Source organism: Brassica napus, chromosome A3 (genome assembly GCF_020379485.1).
Source record: "Brassica napus cultivar Da-Ae chromosome A3, Da-Ae, whole genome shotgun sequence".
Lineage (NCBI taxonomy): Eukaryota > Viridiplantae > Streptophyta > Magnoliopsida > Brassicales > Brassicaceae > Brassica > Brassica napus.
Window position 1 is genome coordinate 35369758 of NC_063436.1, and position 23000 is coordinate 35392757.

At 43.4% G+C, this 23000-nt stretch overlaps 1 protein-coding gene, 1 long non-coding RNA gene and 3 other non-coding genes across 7 annotated transcripts; all 5 read right to left on the minus strand.

Moving 5' to 3' along the window:
• Positions 1 to 6992: 6992 nt before the first annotated feature.
• On the minus strand, positions 6993 to 8885 carry LOC125607131. The gene is made up of 2 exons (XR_007338440.1): positions 8507 to 8885; positions 6993 to 7175 (listed from the first exon to the last, which is right to left on the minus strand). It is a non-coding gene; the product is annotated as an uncharacterized LOC125607131 (long non-coding RNA).
• Positions 8886 to 10277: 1392 nt separating this feature from the next.
• On the minus strand, positions 10278 to 16088 carry LOC125607132. Of its 3 annotated transcripts, none has more exons than XM_048776927.1 (3): positions 14578 to 16088; positions 13104 to 13219; positions 10278 to 12563 (listed from the first exon to the last, which is right to left on the minus strand). In XM_048776927.1, the coding sequence occupies exons 2-3, from the start codon at positions 13135 to 13137 to the stop codon at positions 11455 to 11457; spliced, it is 1143 nt and encodes a 380-aa protein (XP_048632884.1). In that variant the 5' UTR covers positions 13138 to 13219; positions 14578 to 16088; the 3' UTR covers positions 10278 to 11454. The 3 variants fall into 3 exon arrangements, with proteins under 3 accessions (XP_048632884.1, XP_048632883.1, XP_048632885.1); XM_048776926.1 differs by having other exon boundaries at positions 14556 to 16088; XM_048776928.1 differs by lacking the exon at positions 14578 to 16088 and having other exon boundaries at positions 13104 to 14540.
• Positions 16089 to 16594: 506 nt separating this feature from the next.
• On the minus strand, positions 16595 to 16713 carry LOC125607520. The gene has a single exon (XR_007338678.1). It is a non-coding gene; the product is annotated as a 5S ribosomal RNA (ribosomal RNA).
• A 378-nt stretch (positions 16714 to 17091) lies between these two features.
• LOC125607523 lies at positions 17092 to 17210 on the minus strand. Its single transcript, XR_007338681.1, has one exon. It is a non-coding gene; the product is annotated as a 5S ribosomal RNA (ribosomal RNA).
• A 379-nt stretch (positions 17211 to 17589) lies between these two features.
• On the minus strand, positions 17590 to 17708 carry LOC125607516. The gene has a single exon (XR_007338675.1). It is a non-coding gene; the product is annotated as a 5S ribosomal RNA (ribosomal RNA).
• Positions 17709 to 23000: the final 5292 nt, after the last annotated feature.

The window sequence follows — 23000 nt, forward strand, 5'->3', positions numbered from 1 at the left end:
AATCAGAGTGCAAGGCCGTGGGGCCCACATGACTTTCTGGCCGTTTTGTTTGAGCGAAAAAGTGCGTTGAGGGTATATAATGGCGTTAAGAAAGCATCAAAAACACCCTCAGAATCCGCTTTCGATCTTTTTTACCACTCCTACGTGCCATACAGGTCTGCAGCCCGTTTGAAGGTTCAAAACGGATGATTTGAGCCCGAAAATTGTGCCGTCTATTCACCCATTTGCACTTATGATTTCTAGGGCTTTCTGAAATGGTGGTATGGGCGACTTAGTTCCTCACGGTTCACAAAAGTTATGAAGTTCAAGTTTAGACTCGTTTTAGGCTGAAAAAAATAATTAAAAAGTACAAGGGGTGGAACACGAGGACTTCACACGGGAGGTCACCAATCCTAGTACTCCTCTCGTCCAAGCACGCTTCACTGCGGAGTTTGTGAGAATTAGTGATTTATGTGATAATAGATCAAAGAGATTAAGGAGTTTAGTAAAATAAGAAAGAAGAGAGAGAGTATTATTGCAAATGAGAGAATATGAAGAAGGAATCTCTTATTCCATTGCTTGATTTGTTTATGGGAACATCCCTATATAAAGAGGTTACAAGTACATGAGATATAATAAACTAGACAATAATAAACAGGGGAGAAGAGGACAAGTCTGATCTTGTGCAGGCTGGTCCCGGACAGTGACATGTCCTAAACATCTCCATTGACTTGGAACCTTAACCAACCCATGTGAGCTGATCCTTCATGTGACATGACATCTTCACACTCCAACGGCTCTCTCTCTTGTTTGTCCCACACAGCACAAGAAATCTCCTTCTGATTATTGTAATTCAGTTTCCTTATCTTTGTCTTGTACTTCACCTAGGGGACAGACTTGGAACACAAGGCAACACAGCTCATGCTTCATTTGAACTCGCCTAATTCCCTCTTGTTTCTTATTGCTTCATTTCCATATCTTATTGCTTCATCTTCATACACTCTAGATCTTTATTGCTTCATCTTCACACTCCCCCTCAAGCTTGACCATAGGGACTGGTCAAGCTTGGAAACCATGAAGCATTCCCTCATTAAAACCTTTAGCTTGGAAAAACCTCATGGGATAAAAACCAAGCCAAGGAAAAAGAGTAGAACACTTCATGGCTAAGAGGATCAGTGTGATGAAAGATCTACGAGTCCTAACTTGGAATGTATGAACTCGCAAACCTTGGTGCTTGCAGCCTTAGTGAAGATGTCAGCTAGTTGATCCTCACTCCTTGTGTAGCAAGGTAAGATGATCCTTTGTTCCACTGCTTGCCTAACTTTATGACAGTCCACCTCAATGTGTTTAGTTCTCTCATGGAACACACTGTTGGAAGCTATGTGTATTGCAGCTTGATTATCACAATGCATGGTGATTGGAGTTGATGTCTCTATACCCAAGTCTTGAAGTAGGTTCCTGATCCAGATCAACTCATTAGTGAGCTTCCTCATTGCCCTATATTCAGCTTCAGCACTTGAGCATGACACTATCTTCTGTTTCTTCTTGCTCTTCCAAGTAACAAGATTGCCTCCAATGAATGTACAATAGCCTGTGGTGGATCTCCTATCCACTCTGTCCCCTGCCCAATCAGCATCACAATACCCAACTATCTCTGTGCTTTTGTTGCATCCCATCCATACTCCTTGCCCTGGCGCCTCTCTTAGGTATCTTAGGATTCTCTCAACCATGTTCCAATGGTGTATCTTGGGAGCTTGCATATGCTGGCTTACTTGGTTGACTGCAAAGCATACATCAGGCCTGGTGATGGTGAGGTATATCAACTTTCCCACCATTCTCCTATAGTGTTGCACATCAGCATAGGGCTTGTCTTCAATCTCCCCCTCACGCAGCACCTTATACCCATCTTCTAGTGGAGTCTTGGCTGCTCTTCCTCCTAGATCACCTGCCTCATTCAGAAGATCAAGTGTGTACTTTCTTTGGGATAAGAATAGCCCATCCTTGGATCGGCACATCTCAATTCCTAGAAAGTACTTTAACTCTCCCAAGTCTTTGATATCAAAATATGATTTAAGGAAAGCTTTAGTTAAGAGTATACCTTCTTTGTCACTCCCGGTGATGATGATATCATCAACATATACTAAGATCACAACAATCCCTTGCTTGCTGGTGAGTGTAAAGAGAGTATGATCTGCCTCAGATTTCACAAAGCCCCTTCCATTGAGTGTGGTGCTGAGCTTGTGGTACCATGATCTAGGTGATTGTTTCAATCCATAGATAGCCTTCTTGAGTCTAAGAACATTTCCAGGTTTCAATAGGTGTTCTAGGCCAGGAGGTGGCCTCATGTAGACCTCATCTTCTAGTTCCCCTTGTAGGAAAGCATTCTTCACATCCATTTGCCATAGATCCCACTCTAGGTTGACAGCCAAGGATACAATTATCCTTATGGTGTGAAGTTTAGCAACTGGTGCAAAGGTATCTAGATAATCCTCTCCATATGTTTGAGTGAAGCCTCTTGCTACTAGCCTTGTCTTGCGCCTCTCTACTGTCCCATCAGCATTGTACTTGATGGTGAAGATCCAGCGGCTTGTTACAGCTCTATTGCCTTTAGGTAGTTCAGCTTCATACCATGTATCATTGATGATCATGGCATTAGTCTCACTGCCCACTGATTCTTTCCATTCCTCATGCTCCATAGCTTCCTCATAAGACCTTGGAATGTATTCCTGATCCAACTCTCCAATAAACACCACATGTTCTTGGGGATAATGAGCTAGAGAGCACACTCCTTGTATGGGATGAGCCACAGCTTGAGCATTGAAGTAGACCCTATTGTTCTTCCAATTTAGATCAACCGGCTTTCTGATCCTAGAACTTCTTCTTGGAGCCGGCTGTGAACTACTTTCCTCAGTTGCAGCTTGATCAATATTAGGCTGAGGCTGGCTTGCAATCACTACTGGCTCCTCTTGAGTCACGTGATGATCCTGCTCCTCTTGTGTATGATGCTCAGCTTGATCATGACTTGCTGAATCCTCTTGATAGTGTTCAGCTTGATTGTCCCCCTCAGGATCAAGGTGAGGAATCTCAATCACATCAGTATCAACCTCAGTAGATGGCGTGGATTGAGTGGCCTCAGGTGTAGTGGCTCCTTGATCTTGGTGTATACTGATTCCAAGTCTTTCCATTACTCTCCTTAGGTTGTTAGCTCTATCCGAGGCTGAGTGGGACAGGTTCTCTACCTCTTCCCAACTCTTTCCATCATAGTAGCCTCTAGATTCCACAAATTTCACATCTCTTGAGATTAAGACCCTCCTTGTCTCTGGTACATAACACTTATAGCCCTTCTGGTGAGGAGAGTATCCAATAAAGATTGCCTTTGTGCTCTTAGCTGACAACTTATCTCTTTGTTCTCCTGGTATCAAAACAAAACAAAGACACCCAAACACACGCATATGATCTATAGATGATTTGTTTTTGTTAAGTACCTCATAAGGAGATTGATCTTGAAGGACTTTTGTGGGGATCCTATTGATTAGATAGCATGCTGTTAGGACTGCATCTCCCCAAAAACGTTTGGGCACACTTGTGTGGAACATCATACTCCTTGCCACCTCCATGAGATGTATATTCTTTCTCTCAGCTACACCATTTTGTTGTGGAGTATATGGGCAGCTAGTTTGGTGGATCATCCCATGTTTGGCTAAGTGTTGTTTGAAAGCATTGCTTGTATTCTCCTCCATTATCTGATCTCAAAATCTTAATCTTGGCATTAAAGTGATTAGATACATGGTTTTGAAAATTTATGAAAGCTTCTAAGACCCTATCTTTAGATTGTAATAATGTGATCCATGTATACTTTGATTTCTCATCTATAAAGGTCACAAAATACTTATGATGTTCTCTAGATATGCATGGAGCTGTCCATACATCAGAGTGGATTAAGTCAAAGCAATTTTCATAAATAGTACTTGATCTAGAGAACACACTCTTGCAATGTTTGCCTAGGATACAAGCCTCACAATCACTTTTAAAGGAATACTAGGAAGCATGATGTTCAAAGTACGAGAATGTGGATGTCCTAATCTAGCATGCCATAATACATCTTTAGGTAAAGTAGAAATGGAATTTAGAGCATAAGATAAATCGGCTGAGAGCTTAGTGTCTTCAAGTAAGTACAAGTCTCCCTTGGTTACACCTTTGCCAAGCAACCTACTAGTTACAATATCCTGAAAGTAGACATCATTAGGAGTGAAAGTAACACTACAATTCAAGTCATTAGTGGCTCTTTTAACTGATAACAAGTTAGAGGTAAAACTAGGCATGTAGAAAGTTTTAGAATCTTTATCAAATAGCCTAAGATCACCTACACCTTTGATTGGTACTTTCTCTCCGTTAGCTATCATAACATTTCCTAGGGCCGGAACAATATTTTTAATTAAGCTAAGATCACTAATCATGTGGTGACTTGCCCCTGAATCTATAACCAATGGTTTTGTAGTTTTAGGTTCAGTTAAAGCATTCAGCAAGATACCACAAGTGGAGGCATGTAAAGAGGTACCAAGTGTGTTACCAGAGTTGTCTCTGATACCATGTGAGTTTGATGAGAGCCTCAATGTCAGAGCGCCTGATGACTTCATCTTGATTGTTCCTCAAGGTCAGGTTGCCACTAGACGCCATTGCTTTGCCTTCACCACCTGCTGGAGCTGGGCGCATGCTTGCTGGAGTAGATGGCTCTCCCATGTCACCAGAGAAGTTGGCTCTTGTATCATTGTAGTTGGCTCTGAACTTCTGTGGCTTGAGGTGAGGATGGAGGATCCAGCACTTGTCCTTTCCATGGCCTCTCTTCTTGCAATGATCGCATGTCCACAGCTTCTTGTGTTCAGTCTTGTAGGTACCTTTATTTGCAACTCCTTCAGCTTGGTTTGCAAGTACCAAGTCTCGCTTGCCTCCAAAGAGCCCCACTGATCCTTGTTCTTTTTGAATCCGAGCACACACTTCTTCAAGGGATGGGAGTTCCTTGTCTCTTAGGATATGCTTGATGAGGTCATTGTATCCAGAGTTGAGAGTAGAGAGAAGAGCAAACACCTTGTATTGTTCTCTCCTTTCATTCAACACATCTGGATCAATGGTTGCTGGCCTTAGCATCTCTAGCTCAGCCCACAGGGATCTAAACTTCCCAAAGTGTTTATCAAAGTCATTGTCCTCTTGACTTAGAGTATTGATAGCCCTCTTGACCTCAAACACCCTACTGATGTTGGACTGGTTTCCATAGACCTTCTTGAGTGTATCCCATAGGTCTTTGGAGGTTTCACAGTAGCCATAAGCTTCCTGGAGTGGAGCATCAAGACTCGACTGAAGAATAGACAGCACCATGAGGTCCTCTTGATTCTTCTTCTTGTCGCCAGCTTCACTCACCACCACTTCTCTACCATCCTCTCCTAGGGTTGTTTTCTTTGGGTTCTTGCCTTCTTCAACAATATCCCAGTAGCCTCTGCCACCAAGAGCTGTCTTAGCAAGTCTTGCCCACAACAGGTAGTTAGCTCCCTTAAGGGTAGCTGGAATCACAAACATTTTTTTATTTTCTCCAGAATCCATCAAGAACAACTCAAGAACAGTTCAAGAATGGTGAGAGAAAATAGAAAATATTTTTGTAAGAAATAATCAGAGTAAAGGTTTGCGGAAGTAATAGGTTTCAAGAGCTTAATTGCTCTGATACCATGTGAGAATTAGTGATTTATGAGATGGTTTATGTGATAAGATCAAAGAGATTAAGAAGTTTGAGTAAAAATAAGAAAGAGAGAGAGAGTATTACAAATGAGAGAATATGAAGAAGGAATCTCTTATTCCATTGCTTGATTTGTTTATGGGAACATCCCATATATAAAGAGGTTACAAGTACATGAGATATAATAAACTAGACAAATAATAAACAAGGGAGAAGAGGACAAGTCTGATCTTGTGCAGACTGGTCCCGGACAGTAACATGTCCTAAACATCTCCATTGACTTGGAACCTTAACCAACCCATGTGAGCTGATCCTTCATGTGACATCTTCACACTCCAACGGCTCTCTCTCTTGTTTGTCCCACACAGCACAAGACATCTCCTTCTGATTATTGTAATTCAGTTTCCTTATCTTTGTCTTGTACTTCACCTAGGGGACAGACTTGGAACACAAGGCAACACAGCTCATGCTTCATTTGAACTCGCCTAATTCCCTCTTGTTTCTTATTGCTTCATTTCCATATCTTATTGCTTCATCTTCATATACTCTAGATCTTTAATGCTTCATCTTCACAGAGTTCTGATGGAATCATGTGCATTAGTGCTGGTATGATCGCACCCATCAGTACATCACTCTCATTTCTATATATCCTTTTCTCGGCCAATCCAAGTGCAAGGCCGTGGGGCCCACATAATTTTCTGGCCGTTTTGTTTCGAGCGAAAAAGTGCATCGAGGTTAATGGTGTTAAGAAAGCATTAAAAACACCCTGAGAATTCGCTTTCGATCTTTTTTATGTGCCATAACTTTCTGCAGCCTGTTTGAGGGTCAAAACAGCTGAATTTGAACCCCAAAAATTACGCCGTCTAGTCACCCCCCATTGTGGATTCTGCGGCTTTCCGAAATGGTGCTATGGGCGACGTAGTTCCTAACGGTTCAAAAGTTATGAGGTTTTCAAGTTTAGACTCGTTTTAGGCTGAAAAAAATAAAAAAATAAAAAGAGTGCAACACGAGGATTTCCCGGGAGGTCACCTGTAACACCCTCGGACCAACCCGGAACGTCCCGGAAGCGTTACAAGGGTTGACAGTACCGCAGTCGTATCAGCTAAGACTTCAAAACAAATTCAAAGTCTCGACCAGTCCGACCACTGTACCGTCCCTCTCAACCTCGGCCTAAGGCTTGCCAACCCGTACCTCGGTCAAGAGTTGTGTTAAGTTCGGACTAAACTCAAATATCAGCGTTCTACGGGGATTTTATTAAAAAACATAATTTTATTTATTTTACAAAGTCGGGAACTCGACTAAAGTCCTTAAAGATAAACGCAGCAGAAAATAAAAACAAACGAGTCAACGGGTACCCATGAAAAACAAAACGAGTGAAAACATCAACATCTTGCGCCTTGCAAACAACAACGGAAATCTACGCCTGGCCTCGTCCTCCGCACCCTGCAAACGCCCAATCCCCTAAGGTTACCTGCATAGTAGAAGAGGGAATGAGTAATCGAAATCACTCAGTGAGTTCCCAAAACAAAACAACAACTACCCCCTTCAGCCCATGCTCAAACAACAAGAGCAACACAACAAAGCAATGCAATAACAACAACAGAAATTAAATATGCAATGCAAGAATTTAAACATGAATGCAATGCAAAAACTTAAACATGAATGCAATGCAACTACTCTACACCCAAGTCTCCCACCGAGACTTAACTACAAAACTAAGACTCGATCTAGACTCAATCCTAGACTCAAACACTACAAAACAAAACACTCAAAGGATGGCGCCACACGCAACACATCCCGGGATCCCTCACAACACAGAGCCCTAACTCTCCCAACTGAACACTCCCGACCACAAACACATAAGTCACATGATCGGAAAACATCATCTCCGAGAATTGGGCATCTCCCAATCTAACTCGGGCCGCATTGTCATGCAGCGCTTGTCCATGGGCGCGACCCACTTCACGTGACAAGCAATGGAGAGAAGGTCACTCCACCACTGGAGAATTGGGTATCTCCCAATCTAACTCCGAGACAGCCATGCACTTTAGTCTAGAAGCAACACAACACATCAAAACAATAATCAAGCGTGAGGGAGCTCCACCTCTAACCTCCACGCACAACTAGACTAAATGCACAACACATCCCACACTCGCCCTAGCCTAGACAAAACACAAACACACTAGCATGAGGGGGCAAAGCCACAAACCTCAATACAACCCTAAGCCTAGACTCAACCTAAAACAACTAAAGCGAGCGACACACTACAACTACCCGGCAAAAGAGAGAGTCACTCAAATCTCTTTGCAACCCCAAACTACACTACAATGCATGAGCATATGAACTACATGAGAGAGTTACACTCAAATCTTCATGCTTCACAACAACAACTCATAAGCTACAACTAATCAAACGAATGCATGCATGCAACTAACGACCTAACAACACAATGCATGTCTAACATATCATCACCCCTAGATGAATATGTTCACCACCACAAGACATGCAATGCACAAATACAACTAATGCATGCAAGAAAGTAAACACTCAAGTATGGGGACTACCAATCTCCCACACACACACACACAAACAATCATAGCCACAAATGTGGTTCAATCACAAGAACTAAAACGTTTCTTGCTCCTCCACCTGCACACACACACGGTTAGAACACACAACACAACCAGGGAAACCCACCTAAAACTTCACAAACCGCACAACAGCTCCAAAAGCAAAAGACCTAAGGTTAACACTAAAACCGATCAAAGAGAGGCTAAAGGCTAAGAGGGAAAAGGAACCTACAAACGATCAACTAAGGTCTTACCACCACTCCTAGCACTCCACAACCGATCCTAGAGCAAGGATCAAGCCACGCAAAAGCCTTCCACACTCACCTCACATACTCAAAAATTTATCGGTTTTAAGCCATTTTCTCTCTCTAGAACAAACCATAAGATCGACTGAGAGAGAAAGCTCAGGGGTTTCTAAACTTCAAAAACACATCCTAAGGGTTCTATTTATAGCCAAAGGGAGGGATGGGAGCACTTGACACATGTTCACCCACTTGTCACCAATTTAAACCCGAAATTCATGCATGTGGGTAAATACACTTAATCTACTCTTTTTCTTCTGAGCTTCTGGAAGGTCACTTACTTTACCTTGAAGTTCAAGTGTACCAAATCTCAGCTCCAAATTGATCGGCAAGTTACTTTGCCCCATAACCCATTTTTAAGGCTTAAATGAGCTATTTGCAAAACACATGGTAAACCTACTCCTTAGGTTTGTTACCCATTATTCCTGTAGACTCCATGAGGTGCTGAATTGACCAATGCATGCTCTCCTTCGTGCCTGACGTGATTCCACTCCAAATAATTTTTCTTCATGAAGGGCTTTTTTAACACTTTTGGTTAATGGACTGCTCCACTTACTCCAGGCTTCAAGTGATTGTTCCAGCCTGCTCCATTACTTCATTTGGGTCCTAAATGAACCTTAGATGTAGAGGTTTTGAGGTAGAAACCCATTTCTCCAGCCCATGTCTTCTTTGCCATTTATAGCCCATTTCGGGTATAAAACGTGTATTCATGATTTCTTGCTCTCTAGATGTCTTTTGCCCATGATTTCTTCACTCAAAAATCCCTTGATTTATTCCACACCTTTTCCAGGTTTGAAGGAATTTTTTCTCCTACACGTGGCATGCTCCTATTGGTTGCTCGGAAGTGGTAAATGGACCAATAAGGCACTTTCTCTCTCTTTGACTTTGGTTGACTTTGACTTCTGAGTTGACCACTTTCAAAACCTGAGGAAATGTGTAAAACATCCCTTTGAACTTCTTTCTCATCTTTGCACATCTTCATTTGGCTTCCTTAGCTCTCCTCCAGCTCATTTGACCATATCGACCAAAACTGCTTTTCTCCGGATCATCTTGGTTATGTCTTGGCTAGACTCTCTAATATGTCTTCAAATACCTTAAATAAGTTTCTAGGTTGACTCCTTAACTCCTTGATTTATGTTGATCACCTTTATCTTCATGCTGCTACCGAACCTCTGATGTAGACTATCTCCGGTACTGCTTTTCGACTGCTTCCTTACGCTCTCGAACAAACTTGATTCTGACTCGACCAAATGTTTTCTCCTATCTCAACTTGATGATTGAGATTAAGTCTTACTTGAGTTGCTGACTTTGGAAATCCTCCATGTTCGACCATCACCATTCCGTAGCTTAATTTCTAACTCCTCGAACCATTTTTACTTCTGCTCGATCGTTCTTCAAAACTCCTCGATCGAACCTCCATAAACATCTTCATACACCTTTCCACTTTGGTTGCTGGATGATTCCACGTCGTTGACTTTGCGTTGATTTGTCCTCTAAGGTCAGGGTTATTACATTCTCCCCTCCTTAAAATGAATTTGTCCCCGAATTCACAAGTTACGCCGAACTTTCTGCTACCACCTTTTGTTGGCTACTTCAACTCTTCATCGTCTTCTAGCTTCTTCGATTCTACTCCGATCATTGATAATCTTCTTCCTCTCTTCTTCTTTTGCTTTAACTCTCCTTGATATCACCATTTCTTTACTGCTTCAGCTTCCTCGATCTGCTCCTTGACTTTATGTCGTTGATGCCACTATCTGATCTCACTATCTTCTTCTTCCTTTGTAATCCGGCTGCTACTGTTTGATACTCCTCCATGTAGGTCTAAACTCCGCTACCATTTGACCTGATGCCACCATCTGATTCCACCATTTGATTCAAAAATCTTCTACCACCATTTGATATAAATAAATTCTTCTACCACCATTTACTCATATCATGACTGCCTGTTCTGGTACGATCAACTCAACTGCTTTACTCTTGTCTCCCCTCCTTAGGAAACAACTCCATCTTGATCTTCAACATTCCGTCTCTTCTTCGTCTGGGCTTTCTCCTTCAACTCTTCTCGTCTTCTTCTGGTCTTAGACTTGACTAGGCTTCATCTTCTACTCTCATCACAATCTTTCTTCTTGGCTTTACACTGTTTGGGCTTCACCACGACATCTTCTTGGTTTGGTCTTCCTCTTGACATCTCTTCTCTGATTCTTCGGCTTATGGGCTTTTTATTAACTTCATCTCTTCATGACATCACCATTTCAAACATCATACACTCTGGTCTTAACGCTTCAGTTACTGCCTTCGTTGCTTCTTCACTAGCTCGATCACTGATTGCTCTGGTCTTGCACACATGACCATGCACGGATTGCACGAAAATCCTTCTTGGGAGAAAGATCACACCATCGCTCCTCTTGAATCCCCACACTGCTCGACGACTCTTGAACATACGCTGACGACTCTAAACCTTCACATTGACGACTCTGAACCGTTGCACACTCGTTGCCGATCTATACCACGATTGCCTCTGATTCCAGATCTTCCCACACATGCACGAATCTTTTGGTAACAATATGTCAAGGCTCATGTCCTTCCGACACCATCAACACTCACGACACATCTCAACTTATGGCTATAAATAGGGATCGGTTCCTAAATCCTAGGGTTCACTATATCCTAAACTAACAAGGCTTCTAAAAGAAACTAAACCTAACTACCACAACCTAGCAAGGGTTACTCATTAACCACACTTGCTACAAGGACACACCGTCCACAACACAACAAGGTTGCACACGCAACGCTCAACAACACAAAACTAAACAAGCAAGCAAAGCAAAGGAAAGCAAAGCAGAGCAACAACTACAGCTACAACACCCAAGAGAAAGGATCAGCACCCACTTACCTTAGCCGCCACGAGAACCCCAATCAGGACTCCTAGTAAGGTCAAGGTCTCTAAGGTTTGATCCTCCTGTTGTAGATGAGGCTGATCGAGCAGGCTGGTAGGAGGAACAACAGAGATGGGTACGGCTCTGGTCACGTTGGTCATTGGACAATCTGCGATGAAGTGTCCACGCGTCTCACATGAGCTGCAAATCATATATGCGCTCAAGTCTGGCTGACTCCTAATCCTTGTGCAAGCCCGAGTATGATGATCATCCGCTCCACACACATTGCATTCTTCTTCGGTTGGAATGTTGCGAGAGTCTTGAACATTTGATGCTGGTCTTCTACTGGTACTCCCTTTTTCCACTTGTCCACCTAGAGCTCCATTTGGTCTAGTCCTTCCATTCTGAGTACTCTCCATCATCTGAACATCTCTTACGATCTCTGGTTGAACTTCCATGTCTACTTCCCTTGCTCCAGTTCCGACTTTAGGATTTGCTGGCGGTGACTCCATTGGCATTGGTGAGTAGTGATACTCATTGTATGGATCAAAAGATTGTCCGATGCTCTCCAAACTGTAATCAAGAGATCCTCCAAGTGAAAATGCTGGACTCCAAGCTGGCATCGAAATCCACAGACTGCTTTCACGAGAACTGATGTCAATGATGTTGACGGCAACTGTGCTGTCTGATGAGATCTCAATAACTTCTGGCGCTGGTGGTTTAATGATCTCCAGGTCGGACGAGCTGATGTCCATTGCTTCCCAATACTCATTGCCATAACCATACTGGTAGTTGAATGAGTTGGATGCTTGCGGAATTGCTCCCGTTCCTGCGAAAAAGTTCATGCCTTCCAGGTGATCAGATTCTTCTTCAACTTCTTCAAGTACTTCAGCTTCTTCAAATTCAGATGACCCAGTCTCATGTGAACTCTCGGTGCTCTCGACCACATTCTCATCTTCAAAGTTAGAATCAGATGCTGACTCGCTGGATGAGCTTGACTCACTTGATCCATCATAACCGGCTGCTCCAGACACTTGTCCAACCCTCCGTAACCGTACCACATTCCTCATCCTCGATCTACTCCCAACCTGTCGACTGCCTGCACCAAAAACTACAACACAAGGTAAAAGAGTAAGGTCCTAAATTCCCAAAAACTGATCTAACATACCTAATCCTAATCCTAATCCTAAGCAGAGGACGTGCCAGTTCCCTAATGATGTTGTTTGCGACTCCTTTTGACTCGATAAAACATTTGAAAACCCGCAAACGAAAATAATGGTATCTCAACCATTGCTCTGATACCACCATTTGTAACACCCCCGGACCGTCCTAGGCCGGACCAACCCGGAACGTCCCGGAAGCGTTACAAGGGTTGACAATACCGCAGTCGTACCAGCTAAGACTTCAAAACAAATTCAAAGTCTCGACCAGTCCGACCACTGTACCGTCCCTCTCAACCTCGGCCTAAGGCTTGCCAACCTGTACCTCGGTCAAGAGTTGTGTTAAGTCCCGACTAAACTCAAATATCAGCGTTCTACGGGGATTTTATTAAAACAAACATAATTTTATTTACTTTACAAAGTCGGGAACTCGACTAAAGTCCTTAAAGATAAACGCAGCAGAAAATAAAAACAAACGAGTCAACGGGTACCCATGAATAAGAAAACGAGTGAAAACATCAACATCTTGCGCCTTGCAAACAACAACGGAAATCTACGCCTGGCCTCGTCCTCCGCACCCCGCAAACGCCCAATCCCCTAAGGTTACCTGCATAGTAGAAGAGGGAATGAGTAATCGAAATCACTCAGTGAGTTCCCAAAACAAAACAACAACTACCCCCTTCAGCCCATGCTCAAACAACAAGAGCAACACAACAAAGCAATGCAATAACAACAACAGAAATTAAATATGCATTGCAAGAATTTAAACATGAATGCAATGCAAAAACTTAAACATGAATGCAATGCAACTACTCTACACACAAGTCTCCCACCGAGACTTAACTACAAAACTAAGACTCGATCTAGACTCAATCCTAGACTCAAACACTACAAAACAAAACACTCAAAGGATGGCGCCACACGCAACACATCCCGGGATCCCTCACAACACAGAGCCCTAACTCTCCCAACTGAACACTCCCGACCACAAACACATAAGTCACATGATCGGAAAACATCATCTCCGAGAATTGGGCATCTCCCAATCTAACTCGGGCCGCATTGTCATGCAGCGCTTGTCCATGGGCGCGACCCACTTCACGTGACAATCCATGGAGAGAAGGTCACTCCACCACTGGAGAATTGGGTATCTCCCAATCTAACTCCGAGACAGCCATGCACTTTAGTCTAGATGCAACACAACACATCAAAACAATAATCAAGCGTGAGGGAACTCCACCTCTAACCTCCACGCACAACTAGACTACATGCACAACACATCCCACACTCGCCCTAGCCTAGACAAAACACAAACACACTAGCATGAGGGGGCAAAGCCACAAACCTCAATACAACCCTAAGCCTAGACTCAACCTAAAACAACTAAAGCGAGCGACACACTACAACTACCCGGCAAAAGAGAGAGTCTCACTCAAATCTCTTTGCAACCCCAAACTACACTACAATGCATGAGCATATGAACTACATGAGAGAGTTACACTCAAATCTTCATGCTTCACAACAACAACTCATAAGCTACAACTAATCAAACGAATGCATGCATGCAACTAACGACCTAACAACACAATGCATGTCTAACATATCATCACCCCTAGATGAATATGTTCACCACCACAAGACATGCAATGCACAAATACAACTAATGCATGCAAGAAAGTAAACACTCAAGTATGGGGACTATCAATCTCCCACACACACACACACACAAACAATCATAGCCACAAATGTGGTTCAATCACAAGAACTAAAACGTTTCATGCTCCTCCACCTGCACACACACACGGTTAGAACACACAACACAACCAGGGAAACCCACCTAAAACTTCACAAACCGCACAACAGCTCCAAAAGCAAAAGACCTAAGGTTAACACTAAAACCGATCAAAGAGAGGCTAAAGGCTAAGAGGGAAAAGGGAACCTACAAACGATCAACTAAGGTCTTACCACCACTCCTAGCACTCCACAACCGATCCTAGAGCAAGGATCAAGCCACGCAAAAGCCTTCCACACTCACCTCACATACTCAAAAATTGTATCGGTTTTAAGCCATTTTCTCTCTCTAGAACAAACCATAAGATCGACTGAGAGAGAAAGCTCAGGGGTTTCTAAACATCAAAAACACATCCTAAGGGTTCTATTTATATCCAAAGGGAGGGATGGGAGCCCTTGACACATGTTCACACACTTGTCACCAATTTAAACATGAAATTCATGCATGTGGATAAATACAATTAATCTACTCTTTTTCTTATGAGCTTCTTGAAGGTCACTTACTTTACCTTGAAGTTCAAGTGTACCAAATCTCAGCTCCAAACTTAATCGGCAAGTTACTTTGCCACATAACCCATTTTTAAGGCTTAAATGAGCTATTTACAAAACACATGGTAAACCTACTCCTTAGGTTTGTTGCCCATTATTCCTGTAGACTCCATGAGGTTCTGAATTGACCAATGCATGATCTCCTTCGTGCCTGACGTGATTCCACTCCAAATATTTTTTCTTCATGAAGGGCTTTTTTACCACTTTTGGTTAATGGACTGCTCCACTTACTCCAGGCTTCAAGTGATTGTTCCATCCTGCTCCATTACTTCATTTGGGTCCTAAATGAACCTTAGATGTCGAGGTTTTGAGGTAGAAACTCATTTCTCCAGCCCATGTCTTCTTTGCCATTTATAGCCCATTTCGGGTATAAAATGTGTCTTCATGATTCCTTGCTCTCTAGATGTCTTTTGTCCATGATTTCTTCACTCAAAAATCCCTTGATTTATTCCACACCTTGTCCAGGTTTGAAGGAATTTTGTCTCCTACACGTGGCATGCTCCTATTGGTTGCTCGGAAGTGGTAAATGGACCAATAAGGTACTTTCTCTCTCCTTTGACTTTGGTTGACTTTGACTTCTGAGTTGACCACTTTCAAAACATCCCTTTGAACTCCTTTCTCATCTTTGCACATCTTCATTTGGCTTCCTTAGCTCTCCTCCAGCTCATTTTGACCATATCGACCAAAACTGCTTTTCTCCGGATCATCTTGGTTATGTCTTGGCTAGACTCTCTAATATGCCTTCAAATACCTTAAATAAGGTTTCTAGGTTGACTCCTTAAATCCTTGATTTATGTTGATCACCTTTGTCTTCATGCTGCTACCGAACCTCTGATGTAAACTATCTCCGGTACTGCTTTTCGACTGCTTCCTTACGCTCTCGAACAAACTTGATTCTGACTCGACCAAATGTCTTCTCCTATCTCAACTTGATGATTGAGATTAAGTCTTACTTAAGTTGCTGACTTTGGAAATCCTCCATGTTCGACCATCACCATTCCGTAGCTTAATTTCTAACTCCTCGAACCATTTTTTACTTTTGCTCGATCGTTCTTCAAAACTCCTCGATCGAACCTCCATAAACATCTTCATACACCTTTCCACTTTGGTTGCTGGATGATTCCACGTCGTTGACTTTACGTTGACTTGTCCTCTAAGGTCAGGGTTATTACATCACCAATCCTAGTACTACTCTCGCCCAAGCACGCTTCACTGCGGATTTCTGATGGGATCCGGTACATTAGTGCTGGTATGATCGCACCCGTCAGTACATCACTCTCGTTTCTATATATCCTTTTCGCGGCCAATCCAAGTGCAAGGCCGTGGGGCCCACATTATTTTTTTTCCGTTTTGTTTCGAGCGAAAAAGTGCATCGAGGTTAATGGCGTTAAGGAAGCATCAAAAACACCCTGAGAATCCGTTTTCGATCTTTTTTATGTGCCTTATTTTCCGCAGCCCGTTTGAGGGTCAAAACGGCTGAATTTGAGCCAGAAAAATTGCACCGTCTATTCACCGCACATTATGGTTTCGGGGGCTTTCCGAAATGTTGTTATGGGCGACGTAGTTCCTCACGGTTCAAAAGTTATGAGGTTTCCAAGTTTAGACTCGTTTTAGGCTGAAAAAAAAAATTAAAAAATAAAAAGGGGTGCAACACGAGGACTTCCCAGGAGGTCACCAATCCTAGTACTACTCTTACCCAAGCACGCTTCACTGCGGAGTTATGATGGGATCCGGTGCATTAGTGCTGGTATGATCGCACCCATCAGTACATCACTCTCGTTTCTATATATCCTTTTCTCGGCCAATCAGAGTGCAAGGCCGTGGGGCCCACATGATTTTCTGGCTGTTTTGTTTGGAGCGAAAAAGTGCGTCGAGGTTAATGGCGTTAAGAAAGCATCAAAAACGCCCTCAGAATCCGCTTTCGATCTTTTTTACGTGCCATAACTTTCTGCAGCCCGATTGAGGGTCAAAACGGCTGAATTTGAGCCCAGAAAATTGTGCCGTCTATTCACCGCCCATTATGTTTTCTAGGGCTTTCCGAAATGGTGCTATGGGCGACTTAGTTCCTCACGGTTCAAAAGTTATGAGGTTTTCGAGTTTAGACTCGTTTTAGGCTGAAAAAAAATTAAAAAATAAAAAGGGGTGAAACACGAGGACTTCCCGGGAGGTCACCAATCCTAGTACTACTCTTGCCCAAGCACGCTTCACTGCGGAGTTCTGATGGGATCCGGTGCATTAGTTCTGGTATGATCGCACCCGTCAGTACATCACTCTCGTTTCTATATATCCTTTTCGTGGCCAATCCAAGTGTAAGGCCGTGGGGCCCACATGATTTTCTGGCCATTTTGTTTCGAGCGAAAAAGTGCGTCGAGGTTAATGGCGTTAAGAAAGCATCAAAAACACCCTGAGAATCCGTTTTCGATCTTTTTAACTTGCCTTAACTTTCCGCAGCCCGTTTGAGGGTCAAAACGGCTGAATTTGAGCCTGAAAAATGCGCCGTCTATTCACCGCCCATTATGTTTTCTATGGCTTTCTGAAATGGTGTTATGGGCGACGTAGTTCCTCACGGTTCAAAAGTTATGAGGTTTCCAAGTTTAGACTCGTTTTAGGCTGAAAAATAAAATTAAAAAATAAAATGGGGTGCAACACGAGGACATCCCAGGAGGTCACCAATCCTAGTACTACTCTCACCCAAGCACGCTTCACTGCGGAGTTCTGATTGGATCCGGTGCATTAGTGCTGGTATGATCGCACCCATCAGTACATCACTCTCTTTTCTATATATCCTTTTCTCGGCCAATCAGAGTGCAAGGCCGTGGGGCCCACATGATTTTCTGGCCGTTTTGTTTTGAGCGAAAAAGTGCGTCGAGGTTAATGGCGTTAAGAAAGCATCAAAAACACCCTCAGAATCCGCTTTCGATCTTTTTTACGTGCCATAACTTTCTGCAGCCTGTTTGAGGGTCAAAACGGCTGAATTTGAGCCCGAAAAATTGTGTCGTCTATTCACTGCCCATTATGTTTTCTAGGACTTTCCAAAATGGTGCTATGGGCGACTTAGTTCCTCACGGTTCAAAAGTTTTGAGGTTTTCAATGTTTAGACTCGTTTTAGGCTGAAAAAAAAATTAAAAAATAAAAAGGGGTGCAACACGAGGACTGTGGGAACCGAAATTCGCATTGTCGATTTTCGTTTAAATTGGGAAACTAGGAAAACCCTAATTTCCCAGAGGTCCCGGATCTCTGCGAGAGCCAACGACAAGTGACTAAATATATGCGGAAATCATGAAAAGATAACAAACGAGTTTAGAGAAAACAATGGATCTTATTTCGAGTCCGCGTAAGAGCGTTGCGATGATTACAAGAGATCATAAAAGCTTTGGCCGCAAAGGCTGTCAGCGAGTTACTTAGTTTTAGCAGCCTAATAGCTCAAACCTAGTTGAGTCGCAGCTCGATAACAAAAGACGAAAAAGATACAGAAAAGGTTTTTGATTGTTTTCGGACTGAACCTTGTTAAAGACTGCCTACGTACCCCTTTCAAGGATCAAGCCGAGTGTAGTTCAATTGATAGAGCTGGAAAAGAGATCGAACTGCCTGGGTGAGTTCGTCTAGTAACTGAGTGCCAGACATAGAAACCGAACTTGTCGAGAATAAAGCCTAAAGTTTCTAAGTGCAAAGAATTTCGAGTCTAAAAAGTTCTCCTTTTTTTATGCCTCTCGCCTAGGACTCTTATATACTCGCTCCAAGGTCCGTTTACGCTTTTACTCTTCTGCCCTTAAGCCATCATAGCATGAAATGGAGATATTCCATTTTTTCCGATGTTCGTAATTATCTTCAAAATTCCGTATTTATCCGCGGAAACTTGACATTTATCTTCCCTTGCGAACCAAGCGTAAACCGTCCTACGGTTTACGGGCTTTTGGTTAAGAAATCGTAAGATGGGCCTCGAGTCATATCTTAGGTCCCTTTGGGTCGTATTCCGACTTGAAACGTTTATTGCGACTTCTTTCGATAAAGAACAGACTTTCCGCGGTTTTTACCGCAAATTTTGATCGATGATTTAGAATGGCGGAAAACATGAACTGAGTTTGCTACAGTCTTCGGGAGATAGCATCAAAGGATAGACGAGAGTGCATGGACTGGTGTCGAATCAACATTTCGAAAGAGCTCGGTCGCTACGTAGCGACCGAGCTGTGTGCATGCTTGGTCGCCGTGTATCGATCTAGCTTGGCTTGTCCGCGGTCCGATTTCCATACCCGAGCTTGTCCGTGGCCGAATTGGATACATGTCCGTTGCCTTCGGACAATCGGTATTTAGTTGTTCGATTGAGATTTGAACAAGATTTTACCGCAAGGCTCTTCGTAAAGATATCTTTACGAAGATTAGTTTTCGTAAAAACGTTCACGCTGATTTTTACGGACTTTCAGACATTGATTTCGTTGTGACCGATTTTGACCCCAACTGTGATAACCCGCCCTTCGGGATAAAATGGTCGAGCAAGGGAAAGTCAGAATCTGGAGCCAAGCTTTTGGGAGATTACATATTTGGAGTAATGTTGAGTTTTGATCACACAAAACTTAACATGGTTCGGAGAAGACAGAAGATTGGTCGAGCATCAACTTGATGATCGAACCGCGGGCGGTACGGGCCAACCGAGAAGTTCGAAGTAGGATGTGGTCGAAGAATGGATCGTGAGTGAACCATGAGACATATTAAGCTGCTCTACCTTTCTTAGAAGAGTCTTAGATTGATAAGACGAAGATTTTGGAAGAATCACATTTTTGGAAGCACGACGGTTTAGAAGCTCGACGTTTCAGAAACCCGACGTTTCTTGGCCACTAAGTTTTCTGCGAAACTTCACATCTATCATCAGAATATTATTTCAGAGATATTATAATTTGGAAGCATGATGGGAGTAAGCAGGACGGGAAGCAAGCACGACGGGAAAACCCGAAGTTGGTCAAAAACCCTAATTTCGGTTTTTCGAAATTATTGGAAGAAGCCGGAGGCTCGGGAAATATTTTTAGAGGATCTCAGTATTCATCTGGAGTTTATTAAAAATATTTAGAGAATCAGAACGGGAGCGGAAAAATATTCGGGATTGATCGCGGGACGAAAATTCACCAGAAAGACCGAAATCACACAAATCAACCGGGAAGCTCGAGGTGTCCCTATGCATATGGCCAGGACGTTCTGTCTATCACATCAGCAGCTGAGTGTCAACACAAGGAGGAGGTGTAGACGTGCATGAAAGCTGAACATGAAGCTTGACACATAGAAGCACGAGGTGGAACGGCCAAGCACGAGGTGTCTCCGCGCATGCAACCGAAGCATGCTGATCGACATGTGTGTGCTGGGGTGGCATCTTGCATGAGCTCCAGTCATGCAGCCTGACATCTGGGAGGAGTGGTGGCGTCCTGCATGTGTCCTGGACATGCAGCCAGCCATGTGGAGCACGAGGTGGATCGGCCAAGCACGAGATGTCGCGACGCATGCAACTGAAGCATGCTGATCGACATGTGTGAGGATGTGTGGCGCCTTGCATGAGCTCCAGTCATGCAGCCTGACATCTTGGAGGAGTGGTGGCGTCCTGCATGTGTCCTGGACATGCAGCCAGCCATGTGGAGCACGAGGTGTCGCCGTGCATGTGTCCGAAGCCATGCGGAGCGACACACGGGCTGCCACCAACCTGAAGCTGATTGGCTGGTGTCTCCTATAAATACCCCACGACCCTGCTCATTTCTTCACATCCAGACCTGTCCAAAGCCATTTCAAAACGTGAGAGAAAAGTAGAAAAAGAAAGCAAGTGATTCCGAGCTATTTCGAGAGTTTTAGAGAGTTTTCGAGATCAGTTCTCTATTGATTTCGAGTTATCGCCTTGGGAAGGTTCTGTCCAACTGAAGGCCAATCAAATGAAGATCAGCTCAGATGGGAATCAAGTCAACGTGGCCAGAGAGAAAGAGAGAGAGAAAGAAAGTGTTCGATCTAGAGTTTGATCGATTCTGAAGACCGAGAAGGCCAGTTCTGTCCAATCGTCGGTTCTTTACGATTGTGACGCGGAAGCTCTGTCCAATTCAATCCGTCCAAGCCAGTCATACTCTCCTACAATTAAGTGAGGTACTTTCCAAGATTAGTTCAGTTCCATGGGTTCAGATCAGTCGAAGTTCTACTCAATACTGCACCGGGAAGTCGAAGAACTGTCCAGAAGCTAATGGAGGTTCTGTCCGAGTCCAGATCAGCCTATCGACGCCTTTCAGTTTCTTCATGGTGAAGCCGAGGTTGTTTCCAAGACAAGATCAGTCCAGTCCAGTACAGTCAAGGCGTCCCTTGGGTTTTGGCCATGTCCTCTCCGATCAACCAGCTGCTTCTCGCCTAGAACACTGTGAGTTGGTTTGTTTGAATTCCACTTGGAATTTAGGGTAGATCGAGTCTGCATATAGATTAGAATGATCACGCTATTGAATGGTAGAGTCCTTAGGGTTATTTTATTTATGGAACCGGACTCAGTTTAGCAAGGGCTAAGCTGAGATGAATGGAATTAAGACTGAGTTGATAACCTGATTAGGACTAAGAATAGGATGCATCATGTTTTCTATTCTTGTGTGTTGATATGGTTAGGTGCAGGTTCCCGTTATCTTTAAAGATAGTTTCTCAGCGGGAGGCTGGACTATCTGGGTAACGGTTTGATTGAGTTATTTAGTATTGATATTATTGTTTAGTAGTTAGTACTAAGGGTCTTAGGCCATATAGGCCGGACTACTGGTACTATTGGTTTGTGTTGTAGAGTCGAGTGTCTAGCCTTAGGTTAGGTTCTAGATTGAGTTTGTGTTGTGTGAGTGATGCCGACAGTATGTGCGTAACCCGCCCATACTAGGCTTGTTTGGGGTTGATTAGTGTTTCCTCGCCCTCGTATTCAGCGGGTTCAAGGAAACCCCTTATTCACTGGATCGGGAAGACTCAGAGAGACGGGATCATGGCCTATGGCTGAGTGATTACACGACGGTGTAATGTGGCAGTGACCCGAAGGACTGTGGGCTGTCGCGCGGTGACCCGAAGGACTGTGGGCTGCGGTCGGTTGAAAGTTCCTTCTTCTGGCCTTTGTGGTAGGAAGATAGGATATTGCCGATAGAGAGGATGAACACTAAGTCACCATTTCCCGGGGTAGTGTGTTGTGTTTAGAGTGTCGTAGAGGGTTATGGAACCCTCGAGTTAGCGTAACACCGATATACGGTGTTACGAGTTAGATCGAGTCGTAGTTACTCATAGTCTTATTATTGTGATTGTGTTTGTGGTTGATTGATTTGCTTGCAGGTTCTGACATTAAGTCCTAAGTCTGGCTTAGGTACCGGATTAGGCTTGGTGTGTATTTGGTTATTGTAGGCCTGACGTTGGCCTGTATGTGTTTGAGGGATTGCTTGTGAAGGGTGGTGGATATTAAAGCTATGCGGTATCATTGGTTGGCCGATCATGTTCTTGTTTGATTGTTGGTCGATCGACTAGTGATACTTGTATAGTCTAAGTGTCTAACACTACATGAGTACTGAACTCAGGCGTATATATGGTTAACTAGGGATTGGTTGTTGACTTGTTTTTATGCAGGTTCCCGTTACTTGAAGCTAGATCATGGCAGGAGGCCAAGTCTAACTTAGTAACGGTTTGCTTAGCCTTAGCTTTTATTGCATGCTAGGGCTAGATTGATTGTTATTTTGGGTTGTCTGGGTTAGAGACTAGGTTGCGGGTAGAGGCCGCCAGCTCACTGAGTAACATTAGGTTACTCATCCAACTCCGTTGTCCTTTTTGCAGGTCGCTTTAGGTAAGGATGATCGGATAGCTTGGTGCTGGACGTTAGGACCGCCGGTGTAGATTTTCATGCCTTTTGTAAACGGTATTGTGGATTTGTGTTTAGTTGACTCGATTTGGCATTAGGCCGGGACCGGTCTCGAATTATATCAATGTATGGATATTTCTCGAATCAATAAAGTAATTGTTTTATATGCGCTTCATGAGTACTCTGATATTTGACTAGTCCGGTCTAACACAACGTTAGGTCGTAG

Excerpts from the sequence above, each read along its gene's own strand:
- LOC125607132 (XM_048776927.1), bottom strand. The coding sequence starts at position 13,137 with ATGTTGATGTTTTCACTCGTTTTCTTATTCATGG. Across the intron at positions 12,564-13,103 it reads ACTCGTTTTCTTATTCATGG|TTTTTGGTGCAGGCAGTCGA; the intron begins GTACCCGTTGAC and ends CTTGTGTTGTAG.